This window comes from Micropterus dolomieu, linkage group LG06, assembly GCF_021292245.1.
Source record: "Micropterus dolomieu isolate WLL.071019.BEF.003 ecotype Adirondacks linkage group LG06, ASM2129224v1, whole genome shotgun sequence".
Lineage (NCBI taxonomy): Eukaryota > Metazoa > Chordata > Actinopteri > Centrarchiformes > Centrarchidae > Micropterus > Micropterus dolomieu.
In genome coordinates this window covers 23,550,848-23,576,375 of record NC_060155.1, presented here as the reverse complement: position 1 = coordinate 23,576,375, position 25,528 = coordinate 23,550,848, and the positions used below count along the sequence as shown (strand labels likewise).

The window sequence follows — 25,528 nt, the reverse complement described above, 5'->3', positions numbered from 1 at the left end:
GAACAAATTAAAACATTAAAACAGTAATTTGTGTATAATATGTCAAATCAATACGTTTAGTCGTGCTGAAAATGAATTATGTGTGATCTAGGCTTAAAAAAAACCGAGAAACCTTTTATTGATTTGATATTTGATTGGGGGGAAGTCGTCGAGCATGACGCTGCGTGGAGGAAGGCGTTGCTCGTCGCTCTCGCTGGGAACTGACTAGAGGAACGGAAAATGGCGGACCTCGAAGACGTTACCCTGGACGGGAGACCGCTCCAGTCCCTTCGAGTAGCGGATTTAAAAGCTGCTCTTGAGGAGAGAGGACTTTCGAAAAGCGGGCAGAAGAATGCTCTCATTAAAAGACTCAAAGGGGTGAGTTCTGCTGCGAAATACCGGACCACGGTTGCTGCGAGCTAACGTTAACGATGAGACGGGCTGATGCTCTCTTGAGGGCCGACAACTGAGTATCGTTACTGCCGAGCAGCGTAGTAGAGTTATCGAGGTTAATGGCCACTAATCAGTTGAAATATGAGTCTGATTGCACACCACTGTGGTTCAGTGGTGTTTTCGCCGTGCAGAAGTATGCCAACCGTTGCAAGACCGGGAGTTAGATCAACTTAATTGTTAGCTATTAATTTCAAAGTGTGTGTCGCGGTGATGTTGTCCTGTTAGCTCGTTAGCTCCCCTGGCTAACGCTGTGACTTGAGCGGTGGCCTGGTTTGCTGCTGTGTATGTTACCGTTAACGGCGTCTGTCCCAACAACAGTCGATGTGCATGGGTTTAGCCGGGAGGTTAACGTTACACCAGTTATTTAGTAGTTTTCTCCGCTAACTCCTAATGTCTATTTAACGCTAATGCAATGTATTTCACGGGGCAAATTTCGCCGTGCCGCCAAATTTAGGAATAGTTTTAGCTCAAAATGTATCCCAGGCCCGTGGGCTTCCAGATGTCCTGCATGAGCCAGTTTGTTTACATTGCGACAGGTATTCAACCGTATCTGCCTTGACATGAAAGTTTGGGCTTTCTTTTCTTTTCTTTTTTTACTGGTTAGTCTGTTATCTACCATTTGTCTGCTGCATTGTGCCATTAAACCAGCAAGTAGTGTTTTAATTTGCATTTCCCTGTTAAACGTCGACGATCCCAAGGTAGCTGTATGTCATGATTATCTCACACGTGAAATCTAAACACCATGTGGTTTAGTTATAACACATAACAGAACGTTTTGCTACATTGTCTGTTACCAGCTCATGCCCTTTTTAAAGTGTGGAAGTTTAGGTCTACTGGCACCTCAAATTGTCACATTTTCAGTATTGTTTATATTATGTATCAGGTGTTGTTTGCTTTACTGCGAAGAAGACATTACATATCAAAAAGTATGTTTTGTTTGTATCCTTGTGTGTGCATGCAGGGTGAAAAAATACAAGCAGCATAGTAGGAGAAATGCTCCATGTCTGGCAGTGAGTGTCATGTTGGTGATAGTTGGGGAAAAAAACAAAGTGTTTACTTAAAATTGTGTAAAATTTAAACAAAGTTAGGTCTAGCAGCCTTTGCTTGCAACTCTGCCCTCCTTATTGGCAGTCTGGTTTGCTTTACCCATAAGGGTCTGATTGACCCATATGCCGTGTTACATATTTGCTTCTGACCAGGGAACTCTGTTGTATGTCATCCTCTTCCTTTTCTCCGTGAGTTTTCAGTTTCTCTCGGCTATCAGCTACATCAAAGACAAACCTAAAATTATTAAGAACTAAAAGCAGTGATGCTGACTGGTGTTTGTCCCATCTAAATTGATGGCATGCCAAAGCAAATGTATTACTTAATACAGTACTCAGAGACTAGGTTGTTATAAATGACCCATATATTTACATTCAAAAGCACCAGTACGAACTCTAACAACTCTGGTATCCAGCCTGTTATTTACGTCAAATGAATAACGTCTGTTGTCTTAATAACAGGCTCTCATGCTGGAGAATCTGCAGAGGACCTCCACCCCTCATGCTGGACTGCAGCCAAACTCACAGGTAAATGTCTCATGGGTGCTTTAAATTAAATTTTAATGGCTGAAGCCTTTTCACATGTAATGACATCTTAAATATAAATAAATAATGAATATCTATAATCAATTAATTTAACAGATTATGTTTAAAATTTGGCTGTTAATCTAATGACTAACTTATCAATTCTAAAGATATTTTTTTAGAACTCCATTAAAATGTGAATAAAACTAATTTATCCAAAATAAATATCAAAACTTGTCTCATTAGTAGTTCAGAATTTTATTCAATTTTAATTCTGAAAAAGAGGCACATTAAAATAATGATAATAGTAATGTATTTTATATTTGTCACTGTCACTATTTGTCACTGCTTTGTTATTAAATTAATAATAGAACTATTTGGCACATGCCTGAACAGATAAAAACTGGACCTCCAATTCTGAAGGATTTTTGTGACACAGATTAATTTAAGCACTGTATGTCAACACTTTTCCTGAACTGGAGAATCAGTATTTTTACCAGACTTAATTTAATTTTTCAATGACAAATGTGCTATTTTACATCATTTGGGAACATTATTTTTCACTATCTCTGTGAACAAATAGTTGGAAAAGCTAGAGAAGATTATAAATAAACAACAAACAGAAAAGGTAAAGAAGTTGTCTGGGGAGAGACTATAACCAATCAATTTTGGGAAAGTTATTACTCTTCATTAGCTTAAAAGAGGCTAGGGCTGGTTCTCAATCTGCGTTCTTGTCTGTACTTGTTTTCTTGTGGACTTGTGAAACGTCATAAGTCGCAGCCAAAGTACTGTTCCAATTCAAACGTCCGCATCTAGCCAAGTACAGTCAAATACCTGGATGTGTTCTCGCTCCGCCCGTTTTACCGAGCCTGCATTGGTGGTGACTTGAGTGGACTTCGGATCGCCAGATATCCCAGAATGCATTTTGCCGCCAAAAAGTGGAAATGTTGGACGAAAAATACTGCTGTTCTTGTGTCACATAGTAGTTTTAAGAGTTTATGTGGGAATATAGTTGTTAAAACTCCAAATATGTGGTTGATTTCTCAAGTCAGAGCTGATTTTAAAAATTGCTATGACATTGCTTAAACAGCCTAGTTCCCTAACTTGCTTTATTAACCTCCACAGTCATCACCTAACTTAACCTAAGTTAACTAACTATTAGTATAGTCTGCGTACAGGACAGAGCTGTAGGCTACACCAGTTTAGTCTAAGCTTGTAATGTTGTCAATACTTGACAAAGTAGGCAGTAATGAAATGCAGCAGCTAGAGCTTCATATAGGCTAAATTGAGCTAATGTTAAGTTACATAGCAACGAAAAGTCATAGTCTACTGTCAGCTTTCCTGCTCAGCTGCGCAGTCTGAAGGGGGGGGGGTTTGGGGGCTTTTGCAAGCACTAACCAGCTTCACTGTTCCAGCAGTTGGGGAAACAACAGACATACTTTTCTTTGTCTTGAGAAGCTGACACGCTGTAACTGACACTGCCAGAATATTTTCCTCCACTTGCATTCACCATCACTTTCTGCCGCTCGGACAATCAAACACTTGCTACGTACCTCCTGATTCCTTGCAGGTGTTATTCTGCTCTTATGACAGCACCTGCCATGTAGATGTTCTTTGAAGAACATTTGAAGGCGTTAGCGAGTGAAACCATTATTAGTGTATAGTGTAATGATCGTGGGAAATTTTAGTAGCAGCGGTCATAATTCAGCAGCGGCGCACCTCCGCTCCTGAATGAATATAGGGGAAACACTGGTAAAGTTACATTACCATAACAGTAGCAGTGCAGAAATTACTCTTGACATTGGGGTGATGAAGAAACATTTAGTGCTTACTACTGACAGAAACACGTTCCTCGTGTTGATAATCCTAATTTATCATGCTTGTGTGAGTAAAAGTCAACAGGATTTGTGTTGCTGTCTTGCTGCAGTTGGCACTCTGGGATGATTTTGCTTCAACTGTTCATGCATAGCAGTTGTACTGCTGTGATAAACCATTTCCAATTTACACTGCTTACAGAAACTACATTGTCTAAAAAATATTCCCAAACGTTATATGGTTGTATACAGGTTGTTTTAGCTGCAGAATGTATTTGCTAGTGGCCTTGAAGGTTTTTCTCTCTGGTCTTTAGATTGGTGAGGAAATGAGCCAGAACAGCTTTATCAAGCAGTATCTGGCTAAACAACAGGAGCTCCTAAGGCAGCGTCTGGAGAGAGAGGCTCGTGAAGCATATGAAACAAATGGTAAGTGTTATTAGAATACTTCACTGCAACTAAGTAAGTACCTACACAAATTTTGGGTCATTATGCAAAACATTTTAGTGATTTTATGTATTTGTCTTTTCTAAACAGACCAAGAGGACCACACAGAAGTTAATAACAGTACCTCATGCCCTCCCCAACCCCAGGTCAGACATCACTTTCTTTTCTTACATATTGCAATCGGTCACATTTTCTAATCTCTTTGTCCAGAGATTTTCTGTACTCCAAAAGATGTTGCACATTTGAAAGGAACCTGCTGGTAAGAATTGTGTCAGATTATTTGAAAGGAAGAACAGTGGCATATTGCTGTGACCAAATAAGTCTCATCTTTGTTTCTATCCCCATCAGGATGTCACACCAGCTGTGGCTGAGCAGCACAAGCCACCTGGCCCCTCTGGTGCAGAGGGATTGTTTGGTGCAGTGAATGAGGGAGAGGGTAACAGGAACCAGGAGGCTGCCATTTCCGGTCCTCCTGCTTCTGGCTCTGTGGCCATGCGGGTTCCTGGTGGTGAGCAGCGGCCAGAGAGAGGTTCTGCATCAAACGAAGTCGCTGCTGACAGCGACGACGAGGATAGTGAGGATGGCGAGGAGGATGGTGACGATGATGACTGGGACAGTGGTGCTCGGAGGAGAAACCTTAGAGAGCCAGCCAGAGTGCCCACAACTAGAGAGAGGTCTGGAGCATCCTGTCAACCCCAGCAGCAACACATGCCTTCCCTTTTGTCCCCTCAACTCCGCCAGCCAACACCTCCTCCCTCCCCACCCCCAGAGTTATCATTCCCATTGCCTGACACCCCTAAGCAGAGCCCCCCCAGTCCAGATGTAGCCCCAGCGAGGCGCTCACCCAGTACCTCCAGCTCTGGTTCCTCCAGCAGCGGCAGCCGCAGTAGCAGTCCAGAGCCACAGAGGAGTGGACATGCTGAGCGCAAACCTGGCCCGCTCACACTTCTGGCACGTAAGATGGCATCAGAAGGTGCTTTTTCTGGTGCAGGTTGGCATGGGGGCAATGGGGAAGGCAATAGGCAGGACAGCAGTTCACCTTCGGCTACATCATTTCCTGGCAGAGGGCCTCCAGAGGGTCTGGTGTCTGCCATCACTCACACTGCCAACACTGCAGGCCACGTGCCATTTCCCATGATTCCAGGCACCAACCAGGGTGTCGCAGGAGCACATTCGTCCCATATTCAAGTACCTGTGAGTGTGCTCAAGGCCACTGCAACAGAAGATAGGGACAGAGAGAGAGACGCTGAGGTAGAAAGAGAAAAGGCACTTGAGCTGGAAAGGCAAGAGAAGCAGAGGAGACTTGAGCAAGAACGAGCATTGGAGGAAGAGCGGGAAAGGGCTCTTGCACTGGAGAGAGAGGAAAGAGAGAGAGCTCTGGAGAAAGAGAGAATTGAAAGACAGCAGGCCTTAGAGAGAGAAGAAAAAGAAAAGGCTTTGCAGCGGGAGAGGGAACTTGCTCTAGAACGAGAAAGGCAGGAGAAGGAGCTAGCTTTGGCTAAAGAGAGGGAAGAACGAGAGCAAGCCTTAGCAAAAGAGAGGGCCCTGGAGCTTGAGAGGCAGAAGGAACTTGAAAGACAGAGAGCACTGGAGCAAGAACGTCTGCAGAGAGAAAAAGAGGAGAGAGAGAAGCGAGAAAGAGAAGAAATGGAGAAAGCGATGGAACTAGAAAGAGCCAAGGCTTTGGAGCAGGAAAGGAAGGAGAAAGAGAGGGCTCTTGAGCAAGAGAGGTTAGAGAGGGAAAGAGCTTTGGAGGCTGAGAGGAAGGAGAAGGAGAGGGTCGAAAGAGAAAAGGCTTTGGAGCAGGAAAGGGAAAGGTTAGAGAAGGAGAAAGCCTTAGAGCAAGAGAGAATAGCGAAGGAGAAAGCTTTGGCGCAAGAGAGGCTAGAAAGAGAGAGAGCCCTGGAACAAGAGAGACTAGAGAAAGAGAAAGCCATAGAGCGAGAGAGAATTGAGAGAGCCTTAGAGCAAGAGAGAATTGAGAAAGAGAAAGCCATAGAGCGAGAGAGAATCGAGAGAGAGAAAGCCATAGAGCGAGAGAGAATCGAGAGAGAGAAAGCCTTAGCGAAAGAGAGAATCGAGAGAGAGAAAGCCTTAGAGAAAGAGAGAATCGAGAGAGAGAAAGCCTTAGAGAAAGAGAGAATCGAGAGAGAGGAAGCCTTAGAGAAAGAGAGAATCGAGAGAGAAAAAGTTCTAGAGCAAGAAAGGTTGGAGAGGGAGAAAGCCCTCGAGCAAGAGAGGTTAGAGCTTGAGAGGAAGGAAAAGGAGAGAATTCAGAGGGAGAAAGCATTGGAGCAGCAGAGGTTAGAGAAGGAAAAGGCCTTGGAACGAGAGAGGGAGGAAAAACAGAGGGTGGAGAGAGAGGCAGCTCTGAAACAGGAGAGGATGGAGAAGGAAAGAGCCGAGAAAGAGAGAAAGGAGAGGCTGGAGAGGGAGAAAGCTCTAGAGCAGGAGAAACTTGAAAGGGAGAGAGCCTTGGAGAAGGAAAGGAAGGAGAAGGAGAGGGCTCTCGAACGTGAGAGGTTAGAGAAAGAGAAAGCCATTCAGAAAGAAAAGGAGGAACAGGAAAAAGAGAGAGCTAGGATGGCTGAAAAGGAGAGGGAGAGTCACCTCCCTCCATCCAAACGTGGCCGTGAGATTGGTCTCACCCCCCTGCCCACTCCTCCCCCCCTCTCCACAGGACCAGGTAGAAAGTCATCGACTGAGGCAGGAGAGCAGGAAGACGTCCGTGCTCCAATGTCCCGGAGTGAAGCAGCAGAATCCGGTGCACCCGTGTCACCGACACCTCTGTCGCCTCAGTCCTCATTCAAGAAGTTCCGGTTCTTAAGGGACACCCCACTTCAACCGCAATCTTCCTCCACTTCTATGGTTATCAAGCGGCCCCGTAACTTCTCTGATACCCCCCAGCCTCAGGCTTCACCTGTCTCCTCCTCTGCCAATGTCGGGGAACGACAGCAGGAAGGAATCCACCCCTACACTGAACAGGAGGTTGTTGCTGGGCCACCTGGAGCAGTGGGGATCCAGCCCAGTGTTAATACCACACTAGTCAAGAGTCCCAAAAAAGAAGGGACCACAAGCCTCATATCCGAGAACAAAGAAAAAGCAGATTCAGTGAAGATGGAAAAGGCTGCCAAGGAATCCACCAGAAAAGCAGAAGAAGTGGGTGAAAGTAAGGGCCCTTCAAGGCCTGTGGATACTGCAAAGCAGAGAGCAAGAGATGCAAACAAGGAAGAAAAACAAGCACGACAAAGATCATCGTCTAATGATTCCTCTTCCTCAGAATCGGACTCTGGGTCCTCATCATCTCGGTCCTCTAGCTCATCTACATCCTCTCTTGAGAAAACCTCCACTTCAAGAGGTAGAAGGGTAAGTGGTCTGAAAGAAATCCCTCTCTCTGTCCCTGACATACATTGCCTGTAAACTTACAGGCAAGAAGCATTTTCTTTCTAACAGGAACAGCGTCTTTGAAGGCATTGCAGTGTTACAGGAACATATATTCACTTGTGACAGGCCCTTGCCTCAGACGTTTTAACCACCATGGCAGTCAGCTTTGCATAGTAATGCCTTACTTATCAATATTTGTTTAAAGTCACTCAAGATGGCTTTAAGACAACAGTCGCCCCACTGCCGTCTACTACATTGATTTGCTGAGATAAACTAATGTTGGTGCAGTCTTTGCATTCATACTGCTATTGGTGGCTACATGTCCGAAGACCTCTTTCATCCATATGTCTAAATGCAAAGGCCACTGTTGATGCATACTAATCGCTGTTTGTATCAAAGTATATTTTATTTTAAAAAATAAATAAATAAATTTGTGCCTAAAATGTTGCTCTGTCGTCTGTCTCTTTTAGGAAGGGAAACATGACAGAGATTCTTCTCCACAGCAGAAGGTGACATTAGAGGCTCAGGCTGAGGCTTCAAAGGAAACTCCAAAAGCCTCCCCTTGCAAAAGAGAGGTGTCTGTAGAGAAGAGTAACAAAACTGCTGATGGAGACAGTCACATCAAGGTCAGTTGGTCATAAGTTGACACAAAACCAATTTTTTTAACATCTATGGCAACTATATAAATCCACATCGTACCTGAAACTTAACCAATTTACCTAAGATCAAGTTGTGTTACAGACAAATCTCATCATGGCTTTGTATCTGGTAATTATTTTTCCTTTAGTGGTAATATCATAACCATAGACTGTATAAAAGACATGGACATGGTCACTGGGATGTCAGCCATTAGTTTGTGGGCTACCATTTTGAAGCCTCGAGTTTGGCATTTTGGCCATCGCCGTCTTGGATTTGAACAAAATCCACGCGTCTTTGCATTGACTTTGTATGTAAACACACCGCTCCAAACACTTGCTTCACTTTTGGCCTGAAAGCACCATCAGAACGGTTGCAGGTTTAAGGCACTAACACATTGGCTTCACTTTTCAGACTCAGATGTTCTCTCTTGAGCTTAACTAATTGAAAAACTTTGACATACACTATATTCTTTCCATCTTATTTAATTTCCTGTCCTTTTAAATCCCCAGAAACCGTTCTCTGAAGCACCGATCAGAGAGGAGACACAAAGGAAGAGAAAGGACAGCGAGGGAGAGGAGGGAAAGGACAAACAAAGGTCTGCTTTTAAGTCTTGGTGTTTTGAAACACATCTTATACAATGTCTGTTTGTGTGTCAGATGTGCATATATAGGTGAGTGAATATGTTCCCTTATAATACTGCAGGCTGTGAACAGTCAAGCTCTATTGGACATCTACTGTATAGATACTATGACACATACTACAAGTTTAAAGTGGGGTTTCTAGTGTTAAATTGCAGTTTCATGAAAGATGGTTTAGTTTTGTCAAAAGTCATTTGGTTTATAGTATTTTCACACCCATCCTGAGTGGTCTGCATTAGATTGATCACTGTTGTTGGTCCAGCCCCTTCCTATAACAGATTATTTATTTAAAGACGTATTTAAAGACCATATCTAGCAATAAAAAATACTAGATCCATCCCTTTTTATAAGGGAAAAATTAAACACTAATGAATATTTCTTTCTGGCAGCTTGATATCACATGCAAGACTGTTCAAAGAGTGGTTGTTTAAGCTAAGGAAACAAATTTGATTTTGTGGTTGTTAAATCAATTTTTGTACTCTCACTTGTTAGTAAAGGAGGTTTTCATTCCAATATACCTCCTCTAGTTGTCATGCACATAATATAATTTTCCACCAAAATAGGGCTGCACGATTTGGAGAAAAAGACATATTGTCATTGTGGACAATATTGTGATTTGATTATAATGGAACAAAGGGTACTATGAGTCTACTTGCTTGATTGTCAAGGAAAATGCACAAAATACTGACATTTTGAAATGTATTTTTCTCAACTTGAACAAAGTTAAACAATATTTATACTAACTTTTGTAAAACAGATGTAAAAAAGAAGGGGTATGTGTTGCTCTCAGGAGGAGACTGCTAAAAGGAGCAAATATTGGCACACTGGCATCCTGGATCTAAATACATGGATAATGGATAGAGGCTCTATCCACAACCTGGAGGAGGAACTAGTGTAAATGATTGTATTAGTATAATATTAACATAACATTAAATAAAGAGTATAATGTTCAGTTAATAGCATACTGTTAGTATAATGTTAATATATTAATTACTATATTCATTATAATTTCATCTAATAGTATACTATTTTACCACTAGTTGAATATTAAATTCAGTTACAGCTGTTTCATTTCTGTGGGTTGTTTTTATTATTTTTATATTATACGTGTGCTAGCAAAATTATCTATATTGGTCTCTAATTTGTTAATGCTAAGTACTAACTTGTCAATAATCATATTGTTCAATACAGAGATGCTCACAAGTCTCTGAGAAAGAGTCCAAGTCAAGTCTCTTGTGCTTATCATGAATGTTGTATCACCTGCTGTGTTCAATCCAGGTTGCTTATAACACTGCATAGCTATAAGGGATTCTATAACTGTAACCTGTTTTTCACTTACAGACCACAGCAATATAGCCTAATGTACAATGCATCTACAACTAATGACAGCTTATAAACTACTGTAAGTCAACACATCCCCCAAACTCTTAAACCAGTGTAAGGTTATAACTAAATAAAACTGTAATGTTGCATGATCAACAATAAACCTGTAACCTCTTTTTCACAGAGCGCAACCATGTAATGTGCAATCCAATTAATGACCGCTTATAAACTACTGTAAGTCAACACATTCTCCAGACTCTCAAACCAATGTAACATTAACTGAATAAATCTGTAACCTGTTTGCAGCCAACGGTAATAATTAACGTGATGGCAGACAGCGGGATGTAAATGTCGCAGTTAACCTCCCGTAGGTCGTAGCTAAAGCAAGAAGCAAGCTAACGTTAGATGGCCAGTGCTGAGCTAAACATGTTCACTAACCTCAGGATACTAACCTATTTTGCGTTCAGCGCTTCTTTGTTTGGGCCTTGTTGTATGAACTTTTAAAGCCAAAGTTCATGATGAATGGCTCAGCAGCTGACACTGCTGTTTGTTGTCCTCTCTCACACGTGGCAGCGCGCAGCAGATACCTACGTGTTACGTAGGTAGGTCGTAGGTAACGCAGGGAGGGGGTTAACAGCAAGCTCATCAGACGTTCCCTAAAACAAAAGTTGCAAAACAAAAGGCAGGAATACAACTAACATTAACTGGCCAGCAATCCAAAGCCAAACCTTCTTTATCTAATCCGTTTTCTTCTGTCTTACCGCCGACACGCAACGTTACTGAAACGTAACTGTCTTTCACAGAGCAACACCGGCTCATTTTTGCTGCTTAAATCACACATTTTTTGCGGATATGTAATCGCACATAAGGACATTGCGATTAGATTAATCTTGCAGCCCTACACCAAAAACTCACTGGAAATGTCACAAAAGGCCAGTTTTAAAAGACTAATTGAAAAGAAATGTTCCTGACAAACAATGACCCTGCAGGACCTTCCTCTGCGTCTCCTCTGAGTATTTGTTCCACTCACTGTTTTGATACTTCCACTCCACCAGACATACCGAAACATTTTACATTAAAAAAAATCTAATTCTGCATGTGCACAGAGGGAACAAATTGATTCAATAAATTAACCACATTTTTTTCGATGGGAAGGTGTAATGAAATTCCTTGATCAGTTAAAGAAAATTTATGGGTGGCCTCAGTATTCTTGGACATTGGACAATATTCTTATAGGACCAGTTAATGGAAACACGTGCTGATTGACATTTCTTTGTCAGATTTCTCTTGTAAATCCTTGACATGAAGTGATTTCAGGGCTTTGTGTTGGCCACTTAATTACCTTGATTTTGTTGTCCATCAGCCATTTTGCCACAACAACTTTGGAAGTTTGCTTGGGGTCATTGTCCATTTGGAAGACCCATTTGCCACCAAGTTTTACCTTCCTGGCTGATGTCTTGAAATTCTGCTTTAATATATCCATAGTTTTTCTTCCTCATGATGCCATTTATTTTGTGCACCAGTTCCTCTTGCAGCAAAGCGCCTTCACAACATGATGCTTGAACTGATGTTTGTTTCATCATTTCCTTGTCCCCATGTGCAGTTGCAAACCATAGTCTGGCTTTTTTATGGTGGTTTTGGAGAAGTGGCTTCTTCTTTGTTGGGCCTTTCAGATTATGTCGATGTATGACTTGTTTATTGCGGATAAGGGGTGGTAGAGTAGTGGATTAGAAGCATGCCTTTGGAGCTCAATTCCCCACTGTGACACGTCCACCAATGTGTCCCTGAGTAAGACACTGAACCCCTAGTTGCTCCAGAGGTGTGCAACCTCTGACATATATAGCAATTATAAGTTGCTTGGGATAAAAGCATCAGCTAAATGTAATGAGAATTTGACACCTGTTTCCTCCAGAAGCTTCACAAGGTCCTTTGATGTTGTTGTGGGTTAGATTTGCACTTTTCGGGCAAAAGTATGTTCATCTCTAGGAGACAGAACCCGTCAGGCATTTGGAAATTGCTCCCAAGCATGAACCAGACTTATAGAATTCCACAATTATTTTTGTTGTGGCTGATTTATTTTTATTTTTGCCCATGGTGAGGTGCACCTCCAATTGATTTAAATGATGTCAATTAGTTTATCTGACGCTTCTAAAGCCATGTTTCCCCAAACTGTTTAAAGGCAACTTTGTGTACATAAACCTCTGGCCCACTGGAAGGGTGATGTAGTGAGTCTGTAAACAATTGTTGGGAAACAAACTATAATTTGTTGTGGTTAAAAAATGAGTTTTAATGACTTGTAAATTTTTGACTTCAACTGTTGGATCAACTCCACATTGACCAAATAGAAATACCAATTTATTCTGCATAAGTTATTGGTTGTGACTGTGAGTCTTAATTTTATAACAGGACAGTGACTATAAATGTGCATTAAAGCTATGCCAGGCTTATCAAATATGAAAAATCAGGCAGTGCTTCCCTTTAATAATCACCAGACCTCAGCTCCACTGAACATCTCTGGTGCTCCCAAAGGACACAGGTGGAATATGAAAATCAGTGCAAAAAAAGTCTGCAATATTGCTGTAAAATTCCTCTGGCTGAAGACACTTTTTACATTATTTCATAAATAATGAAATATTAAAAACTCATTGGTAGTGAAGTCACAGTTTATTTATCTTTCTCTAATGAAAGCAGTGTTGTGCTGATTCTGTGGCCATTTGTATGTTGTCCAGTGTTGTTTTGTAAGCTCACTTGATCATTGCCATCAGATCATATACTCCCACTCCCAGAGCCAGGGAATCGGTCTGCTTGTGAATGTGAGTACAAACAGCGACGTCAAGAAATGTCGTGTGCTGAATTTCTCATCAGGCGATTGATGAGCCTGCCTTGAAGCCGGTGTGGCTGTGAGGATGCGGGTCCTTTTATTATTTTTTCTTCCCCCCCCCATTCGTTGCAACATGGCTGTGCTCCATCGATGGCTTTAGCTGCCGATGCCGGCCTGTGGTTTTCCTCAAACAGCCGCTCAGCTAAACAGCAGGCGAGGGTTTGTCCGCCGCAGGTTTTGGTTGACACCCGGTACGGACATGAATGCATTCAGAGAGGAGTAGTCTCCGGTGAGAGGAAGGTAGGAGGATGGGGAGAGAGGTGGCTCGTTGCGACGCAGTCGTTTTAGCAGCAGTCGCAGTCTGAATGCAGCGTTTTTACCGAGCACAGTTTATATTTGCTGTGAAGTTCCTCCAACTTAATGTTCAGTCGAAATGAGCGGACGTGTTCACGTGTGCGCGCAAAGGGATGACATGACCCCCCCGAGGCGCGTTTCTTTGTCGGATATGGTGTCACTGTGGTTGAGCGTTTGGTTCGGTGTGAACGGACTCGGCACGCCTGGAGGAGGACTGCGGTGTCTCTGCATTTAGTGACTCTTCTCCTCGGCTCAGTTCTTTGACCACATTAAAAAAATTAAGAGCAACGTATTTGTGAAATGACAAAGTGACTGTGTGAGATGCGTTTCAGGCGCAGTTATTTTGGCATGGCCTCGCTGCTGTTTGTGAATGTCGGTGGAGTAGATTCAACTGCTGAGATTTATTTAAATGTGTTTCAGTGCTGCCTTTTTTTTTAAGTTTAAAAATGATATGTGTTCATAGTATCTTACATGTTAGTTAGTTTAAGAAAATTTAATGTTTAGCCTATTTAGCTACAGATTACATGTGCTTCATGTAATTCCTGACAGTTACCAAGGCACTCCATAATGTTTTTATATAAATACCCATATTTTGAGAGGGTTTGTAATTATATGAAAGTTTTAATTATTCATAGAGCTCTCTTAATATTCATTGATGATTCATTGCTTCTATTGAACTTTGCATTTATGCTGTTACATTTTTTTTAGCCTTGATACATTTTTTTATTACCTAATTTAAACATTTATTTAAAGATTTTTTTCTCCGTCCTAATGGTTTGCTCATCTGTTCCCTCTTTTTCCTGATGATGTGTATTTTTAACATTACGCAGGCAGGTGAAGGAGACTGCCATGGCAGAGCCAGAGAAGCTTCCAGAGACCAGCGAGGAGGTAAGGCACCAGAAGAACCATGAATCATCTTGGTCCTTAAAGCTGTTGGTTGCTGAGGACTTGGATGGACGGACTCATTTGAACTTTTATAGTTTTTATTAACCTGGATATATTACATTATAGGTCATTTTTTATATGTCTATAGTCTTTGTTGGAAATCTGTTATATACATTTAAAAATATTTCCACAGATTACTTAATGAGCCCTTTCCACAAGTGGTAGAATGTGTGTAGGAAATTTCATTTTTTAATTTGGCTGTTTGTAAAACCTTTTGTTGGCACTGTCATAGGCAGAAACAGCAAGGGTATTTTCTCACTGTGGCTGATGTTTAAACCCCAAATGATTGCTTTGTTATAAAGGTGCTCATGCCTCTTCCATTGCCCCTATTGGTACCTGCATACTACCTCTGCCACTACTTCTACTACTACTGCTACTGCTGCACCTGTTCCACTGTCCCCAAGAATCCAGAGTTCACCACAGATAAGCCCCCAAGGCTACACTGCAGAGGGACACCCCTGGCAACAAAGGCTGCCTCATTTTCATGGATATGTCTTGCAAGAGCTATTGATTGGACCAGAAGATTCAAAGAAGGGGTTGGCTAGTCAATGTGGCCCACCTCTCTCAGCCTTTTATGCACTAATCTGGCCATGTGCCATTAAAATCAACATGGAGAAGAGACAAGCAAGGATGTGTGCTTACATCAAGTCAAGACTGCCGTGAAACCCTCTCAGCAACCAAGTAGTTTTCAGGTTGTTTCACTTTGAGACATTTTAAACCCACTTGCAAAGAAATGTGGGATATTATGGACATGCCTTTTAATGTTGTTGGTGAACTGTAACATGCTTGACAAAAGGACATTTGGGATTTTGTTAATCTCTTGGAATGGGATACAGATTTCTCCAGCAAATACCTTTATTGGATGCTAATGAGTTTTCAAAGAGGCTATTGCTTTCATCTGGACTCAGTGGGCTTGACAGTTTTTATTTGAACTGAAGAAGGACATTTGAGTCCCTTTCTACAACAGCCATTGCCAGATTTTTTTTATGCTTTGTGACTCTCAGTATGAACTTACTGCGCCCCAAACACAACTGAACATAAAAATCAAAATCCTGGATTTGTGTGCACAGTGACTGTTGACAACATACAACATCTGGTCTCCAACTCATGGGACTCATTGTTTCTGTCTGTTATACGAGCCTGCCACATTTTTAAATGGACTAATGCCCAAAACACCTGAGGATGAATGCTTGGGCTAAAAGCATTTCAAAGCCCCAATGAACTATTGAATCCATCATGCCAGCCAACCAGCTATCAGATTTCCGTCCAAACATCTCAGCCACCTTTGATTGGACCCTTGTTGCCTAGATACAGTACATGCAGTCGTGATTGGGCCATATCCAAACCAGTAAGGATCAGGTGTCAGTGGTACCAGGGAATAAGTAGACGTTTACTCAATGCTATATTTCTTAGTTATTTTGAAAATGCTTAGTTTCCAGTGATACACTCTGTAGTCTTTGCTGGGAGTTGCAGCATTAAAATTGTTTTATCATATTTGTGGCTACTGCAGTTTAATCAACATGGTTCAAAAATGTTTTACAATCTTTAATCTTCGTTGACTTTCACTTATGTGAAACAAATTTGAGTTATTGTGTTTCTATTTAGTCTGTGTTTTAACTCTGGGATTTAAACTGCAGTATTTCCACCAGATCCTTGTTTGTATGATAGAGACTGCAACTACATTTAACTCTTCAAATGCAAGTTAAATTAATTAAATAATCTAAATGGGTAGATTATCAAATAATTATGAATGGCATGCAGTTACTTACCAGTACAGTACAAAAACAAGCTCCGTGCCTTTCAGTAGACCGAACTTGATAAAGACTTTACACAGCAGTTTCTATCATTCACTCTCTAAGTCCCTACTTGTCCCCCTTCCTTGTTCCACTTGTCCTTTAACCTGTCCTTAACCATTTGTCTCCACCCTTGGTGTCTGCCTCTCACCTCTCCCATGCATCCTGGGTTTTTATCTTCTTGTGTTTCAGACACCAAAGGCCTTCTCAGCGCGTAAGATCTCTCTCAGCAGTGAGTACACCCTCCCAATTTGCTGTCCTCTTTACCAGCATTTATAGCCGATCGTTAGTGTTGGTTTTTGATTATTTTTAATGTATATTAATGGAAATCTTACTCCAAAGCGTGGGAACAAATTTTAAATGTAGATTGCATGATGACGATCATCTATATATCAAATATATGTGGCCAGAAGACCGTGGGCATGGATTGTTGATGTCTTGTATGTATTATACTGCGGATGCCAGGTGCATGAGGATTTCATTTGTGTTCTTTTTCTCTTTCTCAACAGGCAGTAAATCATCCCCAGGCACTGGCAGTGTAGAGGGCGAGCAGGAGTCTGGGGCCGCAGCCGGTCGCAAGAGGAGGTGGGGCTCCAGCACAGCTGTCACTGCCAAGAAACCTTCCATCAGCATCACCACAGATTCACTCAAGGTATTTGCAGCATAGTAAAACAGTTTTGAATGCTAGCTAGCAGTCCTTTAAGACTTCATGAAACGATGACGCGGACACTCACATTTGGCTTTCTGATTCGGTCTTATCTGTCATGCAAAGCATAAACACGATGCAACTTACAGCTTTTTAGTTTCAGTATTTTTATTAAAATATTTTGTACTGTGTAAATAACACAGTATTTGTGCAACTGTGCGTGTTGCCGTATTTTACTTTGCGACGACTCCCAGGCTGCCGCCACAGTCGCTTTGTACTTCCGTGTTACTTTCAGTAACATTTTAACCTTGTTGTCGGTCAGTGCAAAAAAAAATACCTGGTGTGGTTACTCGTCTGTATTACTTTCTTCTTTCGCCAGATCTTCTGTAACTGCGGAGTAGACCATCTGCTTTATGTTTATACCGGCATGCGCATGCCCAGTGTAACTGAACGGCGGCTAGTGTGCGTTTTCAATCATTTTAATATAGACTGAGATCAACTCTGATATGCAGCTAAAACACTGCTGTGGTAGGAGAAGATCATATTCATTATAAAACGGTTTTAAAAAATGTTATAGTTTGGATGTAGCCTAACTTTACCCCACTCTTCTCTCTATTCCTCTCAAGTCAACCCTCCCGTTTTCCCCGGGATTCTCACGGATTTTTCCGTTCTAACCCGGTATTCTCCCGTTTAAATGTTTAATCTCACGTATTTTGAACTTTTATAAAATCAAATAAAAACCTGCAGGCCGTATTTAAAGTGTTCGCTACTCTCTCCTCTGGCAAAGCAGTAGGCCTATGTAAAAGATGTTTTAATAAATGAAAACAACCCACTGAAATAATATTAGGCCAATACTAGTGGTAAACTAGGCTATATGAAATTATAATGAATATAGTAACTATAAGTAATATTAACAATATACTAACAGTGTAATGTAGAATTAACATTGTACCTATATTTATTTAAATTTCCCTTATTTTTAAATCTCAATGACAGTTTTGACTCTGTAGCCCACTCTCCCTCTCTCTACTCCTCTCAATACCCCCTAAAACCCACAGAACCTGCCCGAGCTTTCCAGAACAAAAAGCTACTACTTCAGAGTTTATCATCGACCCATGATTCCTGAGCTCCTTTATCTCCTAAATATTTTGGCTTCAGCCTGTTTTGTTGCAGTTTTATAGTTGGATGTAAATTTATGAAGATGCTGTTTGTTCTGTTTTTGTAGTTTATTCCACAGGAAAGCTATATTTGTTAAGCTATAAGATGTTTGCAATAACCAGGCAAAGGCTGCTATGGTTGAAGTTGCTAAGACAGAGAGATGATTCATGATACTTCATCATGTGTTAATTTTAATACTTAATACATTGTTTTTAGGACTAATTAAATAATTATGCAATGTACTGTGTAATGCTACATGATAAAAGGCTTAAAAAAAAAAAAAACAGTGATTGAGAAATTTCTCAAACCCCGAAAATCAATAAGGTCCAAGCGTATTGATACTGCTATCAAGACTAGCAGATCCTGTTCACTGTCTGTACCTCTGTGTGTATATTGTGTAGTCTCTTCACCCCCAACCGGTCGAGGCAGATGGCCGCCCACCCTGAGCCATGGTTCTGCTCGAGGTTTCTGCCTCTTAAAAGGAAGTTTTTCCTTGCCTCTGTCGCCTGGCCTTACCAAATAACCGTCACCAAAGAATAGTAGAGTATTGTTAGTGGTATCGATAAAGAATCAGATCGTTAAGCATTCTCAATAAGGGTATCAATAAAAATTAACAATCCCCATCCCTAGCAATCAGTGATGGGCCCAAAAAATCCTGATCGGACTAGAGGAGTACCTCTAGTTGTGGACACTTGTAATGCTCTTGCTCTTGTCTTCTCTGTTGAATATAGCAGCCATTATCTGTGTTCTTTGCCCTTAGTCTCTTATCCCAGACATTCGGCCATGTCTCGGTCAGGAAGCAGTAGTGGACCTGCACCCGGAGGAAGCTGTCCTTTCTGGGGCTGAGGATGAAGAGAGGGAGCGCTCCGACCAGGACCTGCAGATTCGACGCACTGTCACACAGGTTGGTCTACAGCACTTAACTGTTTTAAATGAATGGCAGGTTTGAAGTGCTCCCCATCAAAGTCTGAGGTTACATGAATCTCTTAATCAAGATTTGCTTGTGTTGATGCCTTCCTTCTTTTGCAGGTGGTGCACTCAGAGAGTCAGGAGAATGGACAGAAAGAGGCAAAGAGGGGTAGACATGAGGATTTGGAGGAGGAAGACCCACGGGGAGACAGAGAGAAGACAAGGGAGCATGAAGAGAAGATGGACACCTCATTTCCTGAAGCCATGGAAACCCAGTCTCCATCACATACCAGCCATGATGTAGAAATCAACACTGGTAATGGATCTATGACCAGACGGTCTATATGTCAAATTATATTAATCAGATTTTTTTTTTTTTTTTATACACAACACAACAATAGACAATAATCTACATACTGTATTTACATGTTGCATTTAAATCTAATGTTCTTCAAAGGTGTAGGTAACAGGACTTGATTTCTGTTGTAATGAAATTTTTTGGAAGTACTTTTTTGACTGTTCTTTCTTTCTTCATCCTAGTGACCCCCAGCGACACTCTCATTCGTCGCTCCATCAGCCAGCAGAAAACCGGTGTTTCCATCACAATCGATGACCCTGTTCGCACTGCCCGGCAGCCCTCGCCACCTCGTGGCAAAGTCTCCAGCATTGTTCACATCAGCAACCTGGTGAGAGAACTCTGTCCTAACTGCCCTACAACCTCTACTTATTACTAACATTTATTGATAATGGCGTGCACTGATTGTAATGGTTGCATTCTGCAGCACAAATAGAAAAGCAACCAACAAATGGTGTATCTAACGTTAATGCTGGGGTTTGTGGAGTTAAACTGACCCAGCCTCTTGTTGTGTCTCAATTTACTGCTTTGCCTCCTGCAAAAGAAGAAACGCTTATCTTTTTGGAAAGACCAAAATCAACCATTAGTAGTTTGTTTTTCCTCTGTGTAGCTACAACCTCATGCATAAAAGAGCCTTATAGGTTGCACTGGTGCACATATTCCGTCAGTATAATGAACATGGCGAGTGTAGCTTATTCCTTCCAGCAGTATAAACGCACAACTACTTCCCCGAGCATACGCAATCATGTCCGCCCGCACAGAGCTGCTCTCAGTGATTAAGAATGAAGTCGCAGAAGTGATTCAGAATAAACAACACTGCCTATGTCTATTGAAAAAAGGATGCGACAGTATGGTGTTTTTAATAATGACTGTGGAGTTCTGTCACTGTGGCACTGCTAGTTATTTCAGGTTTTTGCTTCAAAGACAATTTTGGTTGTGGCTTTTTCTGGTAATTTATTGTTGATGAAAATGTAAAATGATACCAGGATTTTCGTTGAATTGCACTTAACCAGTGGTGCAGTTTGGGATTGTTTTTTTGTTTTTTTTCCTAGTTCACTATGTATGTTTATTTACACACGTGCATCTAAGATAGGTCTAAACCACTTCTGTGACGTTCTTAAAAGATGTGTAGAAATATTTTATAGTCTTATTTAATGTGAAATTTTTATTTTTGTTGAATTATGTGAATATTTATTTTGTTTTTATTACCTCCTAGTAGGTTATGTTTTCAGTGCCGTTTCACTTGTCAGTAGGATTACAGAAAAACTACTAACCCGGTTTTCATGAAACTTAGCTGAAGGGTGTAGCATGTGCTAAGGGAGTTCCCATTTAATTTTGGTAAGATGGGGCTTTGAAGAATGGTCAAATAGTTTCCATCAACTATCAAATAGTATTTTTGCTTGAAATGCCCATCCCTAGTGTCTATGACATAAAAGCCACCTCAAACACACTGTAAAAACAAATACAAGGTTACAATCGGCATTCACTCTCGTCAAATTACTCTGCGGTAGTCAAAGGTGTCGATCGGCTCGGCTCCAATCAGTGGTAATGTAAACCTGACACCTGGGGGAACATGCTGGTTTGACGAGGCTTCAGCTAGGCACAAGCTTATTTTGAATAGTTGTGGTAATGTATTCAGACACACATAGTGGCCGCGCTTGCAGATTTGCATATCATCGATAGGGCTGCAAATAATGACTATTTTGATAGTCGATGAATCTATCGATTATTGAAACAAATAATAGATAATGTGAAAAAATGATTATGAATCTCAAAATAACACAGTGCGTCTTATTTAGCTATCAGCTTTTAAATTTAAACTTGAGGTTGTTTTAGGCATGTGCTAATTAACAGTCACGACAATAAAATAAATTCAAAAAATATCAAAAATACATGTTTTAATAAACGTTTCTGCTGCAGCAGAAGACAGTTCCACTGAAATCAAGTCCTGATCTAAGCAGCTTTAGTGACGGAGCAGTTTACACGTCAGTACTGCAACACACTGACACTATATACAAAGAAAGGAATGACGCCATGCATCGCATTTGCCGAATTTACAGGGGGGTCAATAATAACGATTTTGTGGTAGACAGCGTTTCAAAACTTCTATATATATTCCCCTAACTCAACAACTCACAAAACTCAGTGATTTTTTTTTTATTTATTTTTTTTTTTAAAGGCAGTTTGGGGCAGATTAGCCACCGTCTCACGCATAGACAGGAGAACTGTTTTCTCTTCTTTAGAAAGTATGAAATTGTCCAATGTTGTCTAATCTTGCGCACTCGGCAGCAACACGTTCTCCAGCTGGGAATGTTGCCATGAGTGATGCATCGTTGGGGGTGGTGATGGTGCAGTGGATAAGACACATGCCTTTGGTGTGAGACCTGGGTTTGAATCCACTGTGAGACACTAGTGTGTCCCTGATCAAGACACTTAACCCCAATAGGCGTGCAACCTCTGACATATAGAGCAATTGTAAGTCGCTTTGGATAAAAGCGTCAGCTAACTGTATAAATGTAAATCGTTTATGATTTTAAAGTCAGGGCACATTTGGAATGTGAACGTGTTTATAATGATTTTGTGCTACTCTAAGTGCCATAGTCAATCAAATTCAGTAAGGGAAACTGTATAGAAAACGTTACGACTCATAACGTGAAGTAACACGGCTTTAACGTGAAGCTAGCTCGCTAACTAGCTTACCGAGACGAGTCTTCATCATCCACAGAGCAACATTACACGCCTCCTCTTCAGATGCTCCGGTGTTTCCAGGAAACCTCAGCTTTGCAGATGCTGCAGTTAACAACTTTTTGGCTGAGTAAAGAGTGAAATGCTCCCACACTTTGGAGGTTTTAGGTTGTGAAGGTGTTACTGCAGCGCTGATGTTGTGTTGTTTTAGTAACTTTACTGTTCACTTTAGTCCGTTAAGCTGACGGTGTCATTACGGCCCGGTGACGTCATGAACAAATCAATTATTAAATTCGTTGGCAACAAATTTAATAATCAACTTTCGTCGTCTACGTGCCCTTCTAGTGTATTGTGGTTTTCAATGTATGCTTAATATTTTTGCCCACGCTATTATTAATTGTGTAAAGCAGTCTTTTGATAGTTTTTGCTCTGTAATATTTTGTTCAGGTGAGGCCGTTCACTCTTGGGCAGCTTAAGGAACTGCTCGGCAGAACTGGCACCCTGGTGGAGGAGGGCTTCTGGATTGACAAAATCAAGTCTCACTGCTACGTCACTGTGAGTTACTACAAAATTATATTTTTTCTAAAAGAGGACTGCAGCTCTTAACCAGACTGTTTTTGGCCTGTGCAAGGTTCTGTATCTCATGGAGCTCTCCTATTCTCCCTGTGTTTAGTACTGTAGCTCTGAGGAGGCAGTCGCTACACGGGCAGCTCTTCATGGAGTGAAATGGCCTCAGAGCAACCCAAAAGTCCTTAGTGTAGACTTCTGCCAGCAGGATGAGGTAAGATCTTATAGTTATCAGCGTGTTTTTCTGTTACGCCCACAATGCTTAGCCATCTGTAGCCTTAACATATCTCTGCTATGTAGCTGGACTTCCACAAAGGCTTGGGTACAGCCGACAGACCCGGAGCAGAGGAGCAGGGGCCGCCTGGCTCCGGTCGTGGTCGAACATCGGGCTTGCCCTCTCTCCTCCCAGAGCGAGACCAGTGGGCCGAGCGTGAGCGTGAGATGGAGCGGCGGGAGAGGGCTCGAGCAGAGCGGGAGTGGGATCGCGACAAAGTAAGAGAGTTTGGGAAACCCGGAGAAGAGAAGGAGGGAGGTCCCCGGAGGTCACGGTCCAGAGAGAGACGACGCAAAGAGAGGGGAAAGAGCAAGGAGAAGAAGACTGAGAAGAAAGGTAAGATATGCAGACATGGATTGGACTATATACATTAGGTAAAATAGACTGTTGGATACTACTGTGTAGAGCTGAAACAATTAATCCATTAGTCCACTGATGGAGATTAATGTGAAGTTAATTTTCTAATTGATTTTTGGTTTGATAATTGATTCATTCAAGTTTTGTGCACTGTTGGTCAGACATAACAAGACAGTTGAAGGTGTCACCTTCATTGTCATTTTTTAAACCAAGCAACTAATTGAGATATAATTGGCCCAAATAATTGATGAGAATTACAAATTTTAGTAATTGTTGCAGCTCTAAGTGTATGTATTATTTTGGCAGAGAAAACAGCTGAGGATCCCCCTGCAAAGCTGCTTGATGATCTGTTCCGTAAAACGAAAGCAGCTCCTTGCATATACTGGCTTCCACTTTCAGAGGAACAGGTGAGGCAAAAACCAGTTTGTACTCGTTGCTTTCTGTGCTAAATTCAAGTACATGGCCTCTATCTAATTCAAGTCTTTACTTTAAGTCTAAGTCTTGTTTCTATGCATTCTCTTCATTTTAGTTTGTTCAACGGGAAGCTGCCAGAGCCGAGCGTATGAAAGAGCGTGAGAAGCGGAGGAAGGAGCAAGAAGAGGAGGAGGAGAAAAAAAGGGAAGAGGAGCGCAAGGAGAGGATGAAAGCCGCAGCCGGCACAGCAGGAGAGCGGAGTGAGGGTGAGAAGGACAAGGACAGAGACAGAGAGAGGGACAGAGACAGAGACCGAGGTAGAGACAGAGACAGGGAGAGAGAGAGGGAGAGGGAGAACGACAAACGCAGGGATGGCTACCGTAGGCCGGGGGGCAGCGGGACAGGCGGGGGCAGACGCTCCCGCAGCCGCAGCGACCCGCGAGAAAGGCGGCGTTAATGGCCGATCGACTGATGGAACTGTCCCAGAGACCACCCTCTTCCATTTGCCTTTCACTACATGTACTTTGTTAAAACTAAGACCCAACAGAGGACCAACTGATGTCATCGCCATCTCTCAAATTGTCACCTTTTTTAAAGCACATCTAGGCCGACACAGTCATGCTTGAAGGGGACCATGATTTTATGCAGTGTTGTTTCCCCAGAGTGCTGTACGTCTCGCTCCTATCAAGGTTTAATATATTTTCTTTATACATTGTGCCTGTTGGGTTTTTTTTTGTTGTTTTTTTGTCTTGTCTTGACGGCACAACAGTATGGCGCGCTGGGTAATTTTAATAATTTCCCCCAATGTTCCCCATTTTCCCCTAAACATAGGTGCCAATTATGATTTGCAATCAGTTGTCGTCGACTCAGTGTTTAACAACACAACGCAATTTGGATGAGGAATCCTTTTGTTGATGCATGTAGTCCAAGGCTCTCCTCGCCAGTCCTGCCTAAAGAGAAAACTCGGCCTCTGTGCAGAGGCTTGCAAAAATATAAAAATATTGGAATAGGTGTGTTTGGCATTTTGTACAGACATATAAGATTACTCAAAATCAAGTCTTTAAATAGGGCAGCTCGGGGGTATTTTTGGACAGGTGTGGAATAACTACTAAGGCTGTTGCAGTGTTCCTCTCTCCCTCTATTTAGTTAAGAGATGAGACAATTCTCTGTGGAGGAGAATCTATGTCACACCTGACACGAGTTATGATTATGTCCTTATCGATCCTCTTTTTTCTCCTTCCTTTACTCTTCCTCCCGTTCTCTTCCTGTAGTGTCGATACAGGCACAAGAGGGGAGGTTGCATTATATGTTTTCTCACCAATGATTTTAATATTGTTTTTTAATCATTATTTTATCATTTTAGTACCAATGTTTTTTTGTTTGTTTTTTATTTCTTCTTTGAGTACGCCTATCAGTGGTGAATGTACAAATAATAAAAATTGAATTTGAACTTTTTGTGACGTTTCTTTTCCATTCCCCTGGCTAATGTGGTTTGTAGTGTATTTCTCGGGGGTGATGACTGATCAAAAATGTAACTTCTCACTAGTTTGTGGGAATAGCTCTGTTCAAGCGAAGTACATGTCCTACTTGTTAAATCTGCAGTTACACTTAGAATCCACAAGGGGTCACTCATACCACATTGTGGCCCAGGTCAGTCATGGCATTTGGCACAAGAGGAATACTTTTAGGCAGTCAAGTTAAATCTTAAGAATATAAAAGAAAAGTATGCTTTAGTAAAGATACACTGATCTGCCACCAACCTCTATTTTCTCTCTATTTGACAATTCCCCTTTCCTCTGTGCCATGACAAGGTGACAGCCAGCTCTAACTTAACATTTATCCTAATCTTGTAGTTTCCTACAAGTTGGGATAGTTTACCCTCAGTACCATCTATCTCCGTCTTACCCACCTTTGCCCTCTTGTTTGCTGTAAATCATGCATTTGCCCTCTTCCCTTCCTTTATTCCATCTCTCCAGTCTTGACATTCATCCTGCAGAGCTCAGCAGTG

The 25,528-nt window shown here is 41.7% G+C and overlaps 1 protein-coding gene across 1 annotated transcript; it reads left to right on the top strand.

Moving 5' to 3' along the window:
- Positions 1-169: 169 nt before the first annotated feature.
- Positions 170-24,970, top strand: acin1a (apoptotic chromatin condensation inducer 1a). The gene is made up of 18 exons (XM_046051344.1): positions 170-357; positions 1,938-2,003; positions 4,129-4,240; positions 4,349-4,404; positions 4,607-7,624; positions 8,113-8,268; positions 8,791-8,876; positions 14,248-14,305; positions 16,348-16,387; positions 16,665-16,807; positions 18,720-18,863; positions 18,989-19,184; positions 19,409-19,554; positions 22,356-22,463; positions 22,582-22,689; positions 22,776-23,085; positions 23,413-23,513; positions 23,636-24,970. Exons 1-18 carry the CDS (start codon positions 220-222, stop codon positions 23,975-23,977), a joined length of 5,328 nt encoding a protein of 1,775 aa, XP_045907300.1. The 5' UTR covers positions 170-219; the 3' UTR covers positions 23,978-24,970.
- Positions 24,971-25,528: the final 558 nt, after the last annotated feature.

Coding starts and splice junctions, on each gene's coding strand:
- acin1a (XM_046051344.1), top strand. CDS start 220: ATGGCGGACCTCGAAGACGTTACCCTGGACGGGAGACCGCTCCAGTCC. Junction 19,185..19,408: donor TGATGTAGAAATCAACACTG/GTAATGGATCTA, acceptor TCTTCATCCTAG/TGACCCCCAGCGACACTCTC. Junction 22,690..22,775: donor ACTTCTGCCAGCAGGATGAG/GTAAGATCTTAT, acceptor TCTGCTATGTAG/CTGGACTTCCACAAAGGCTT.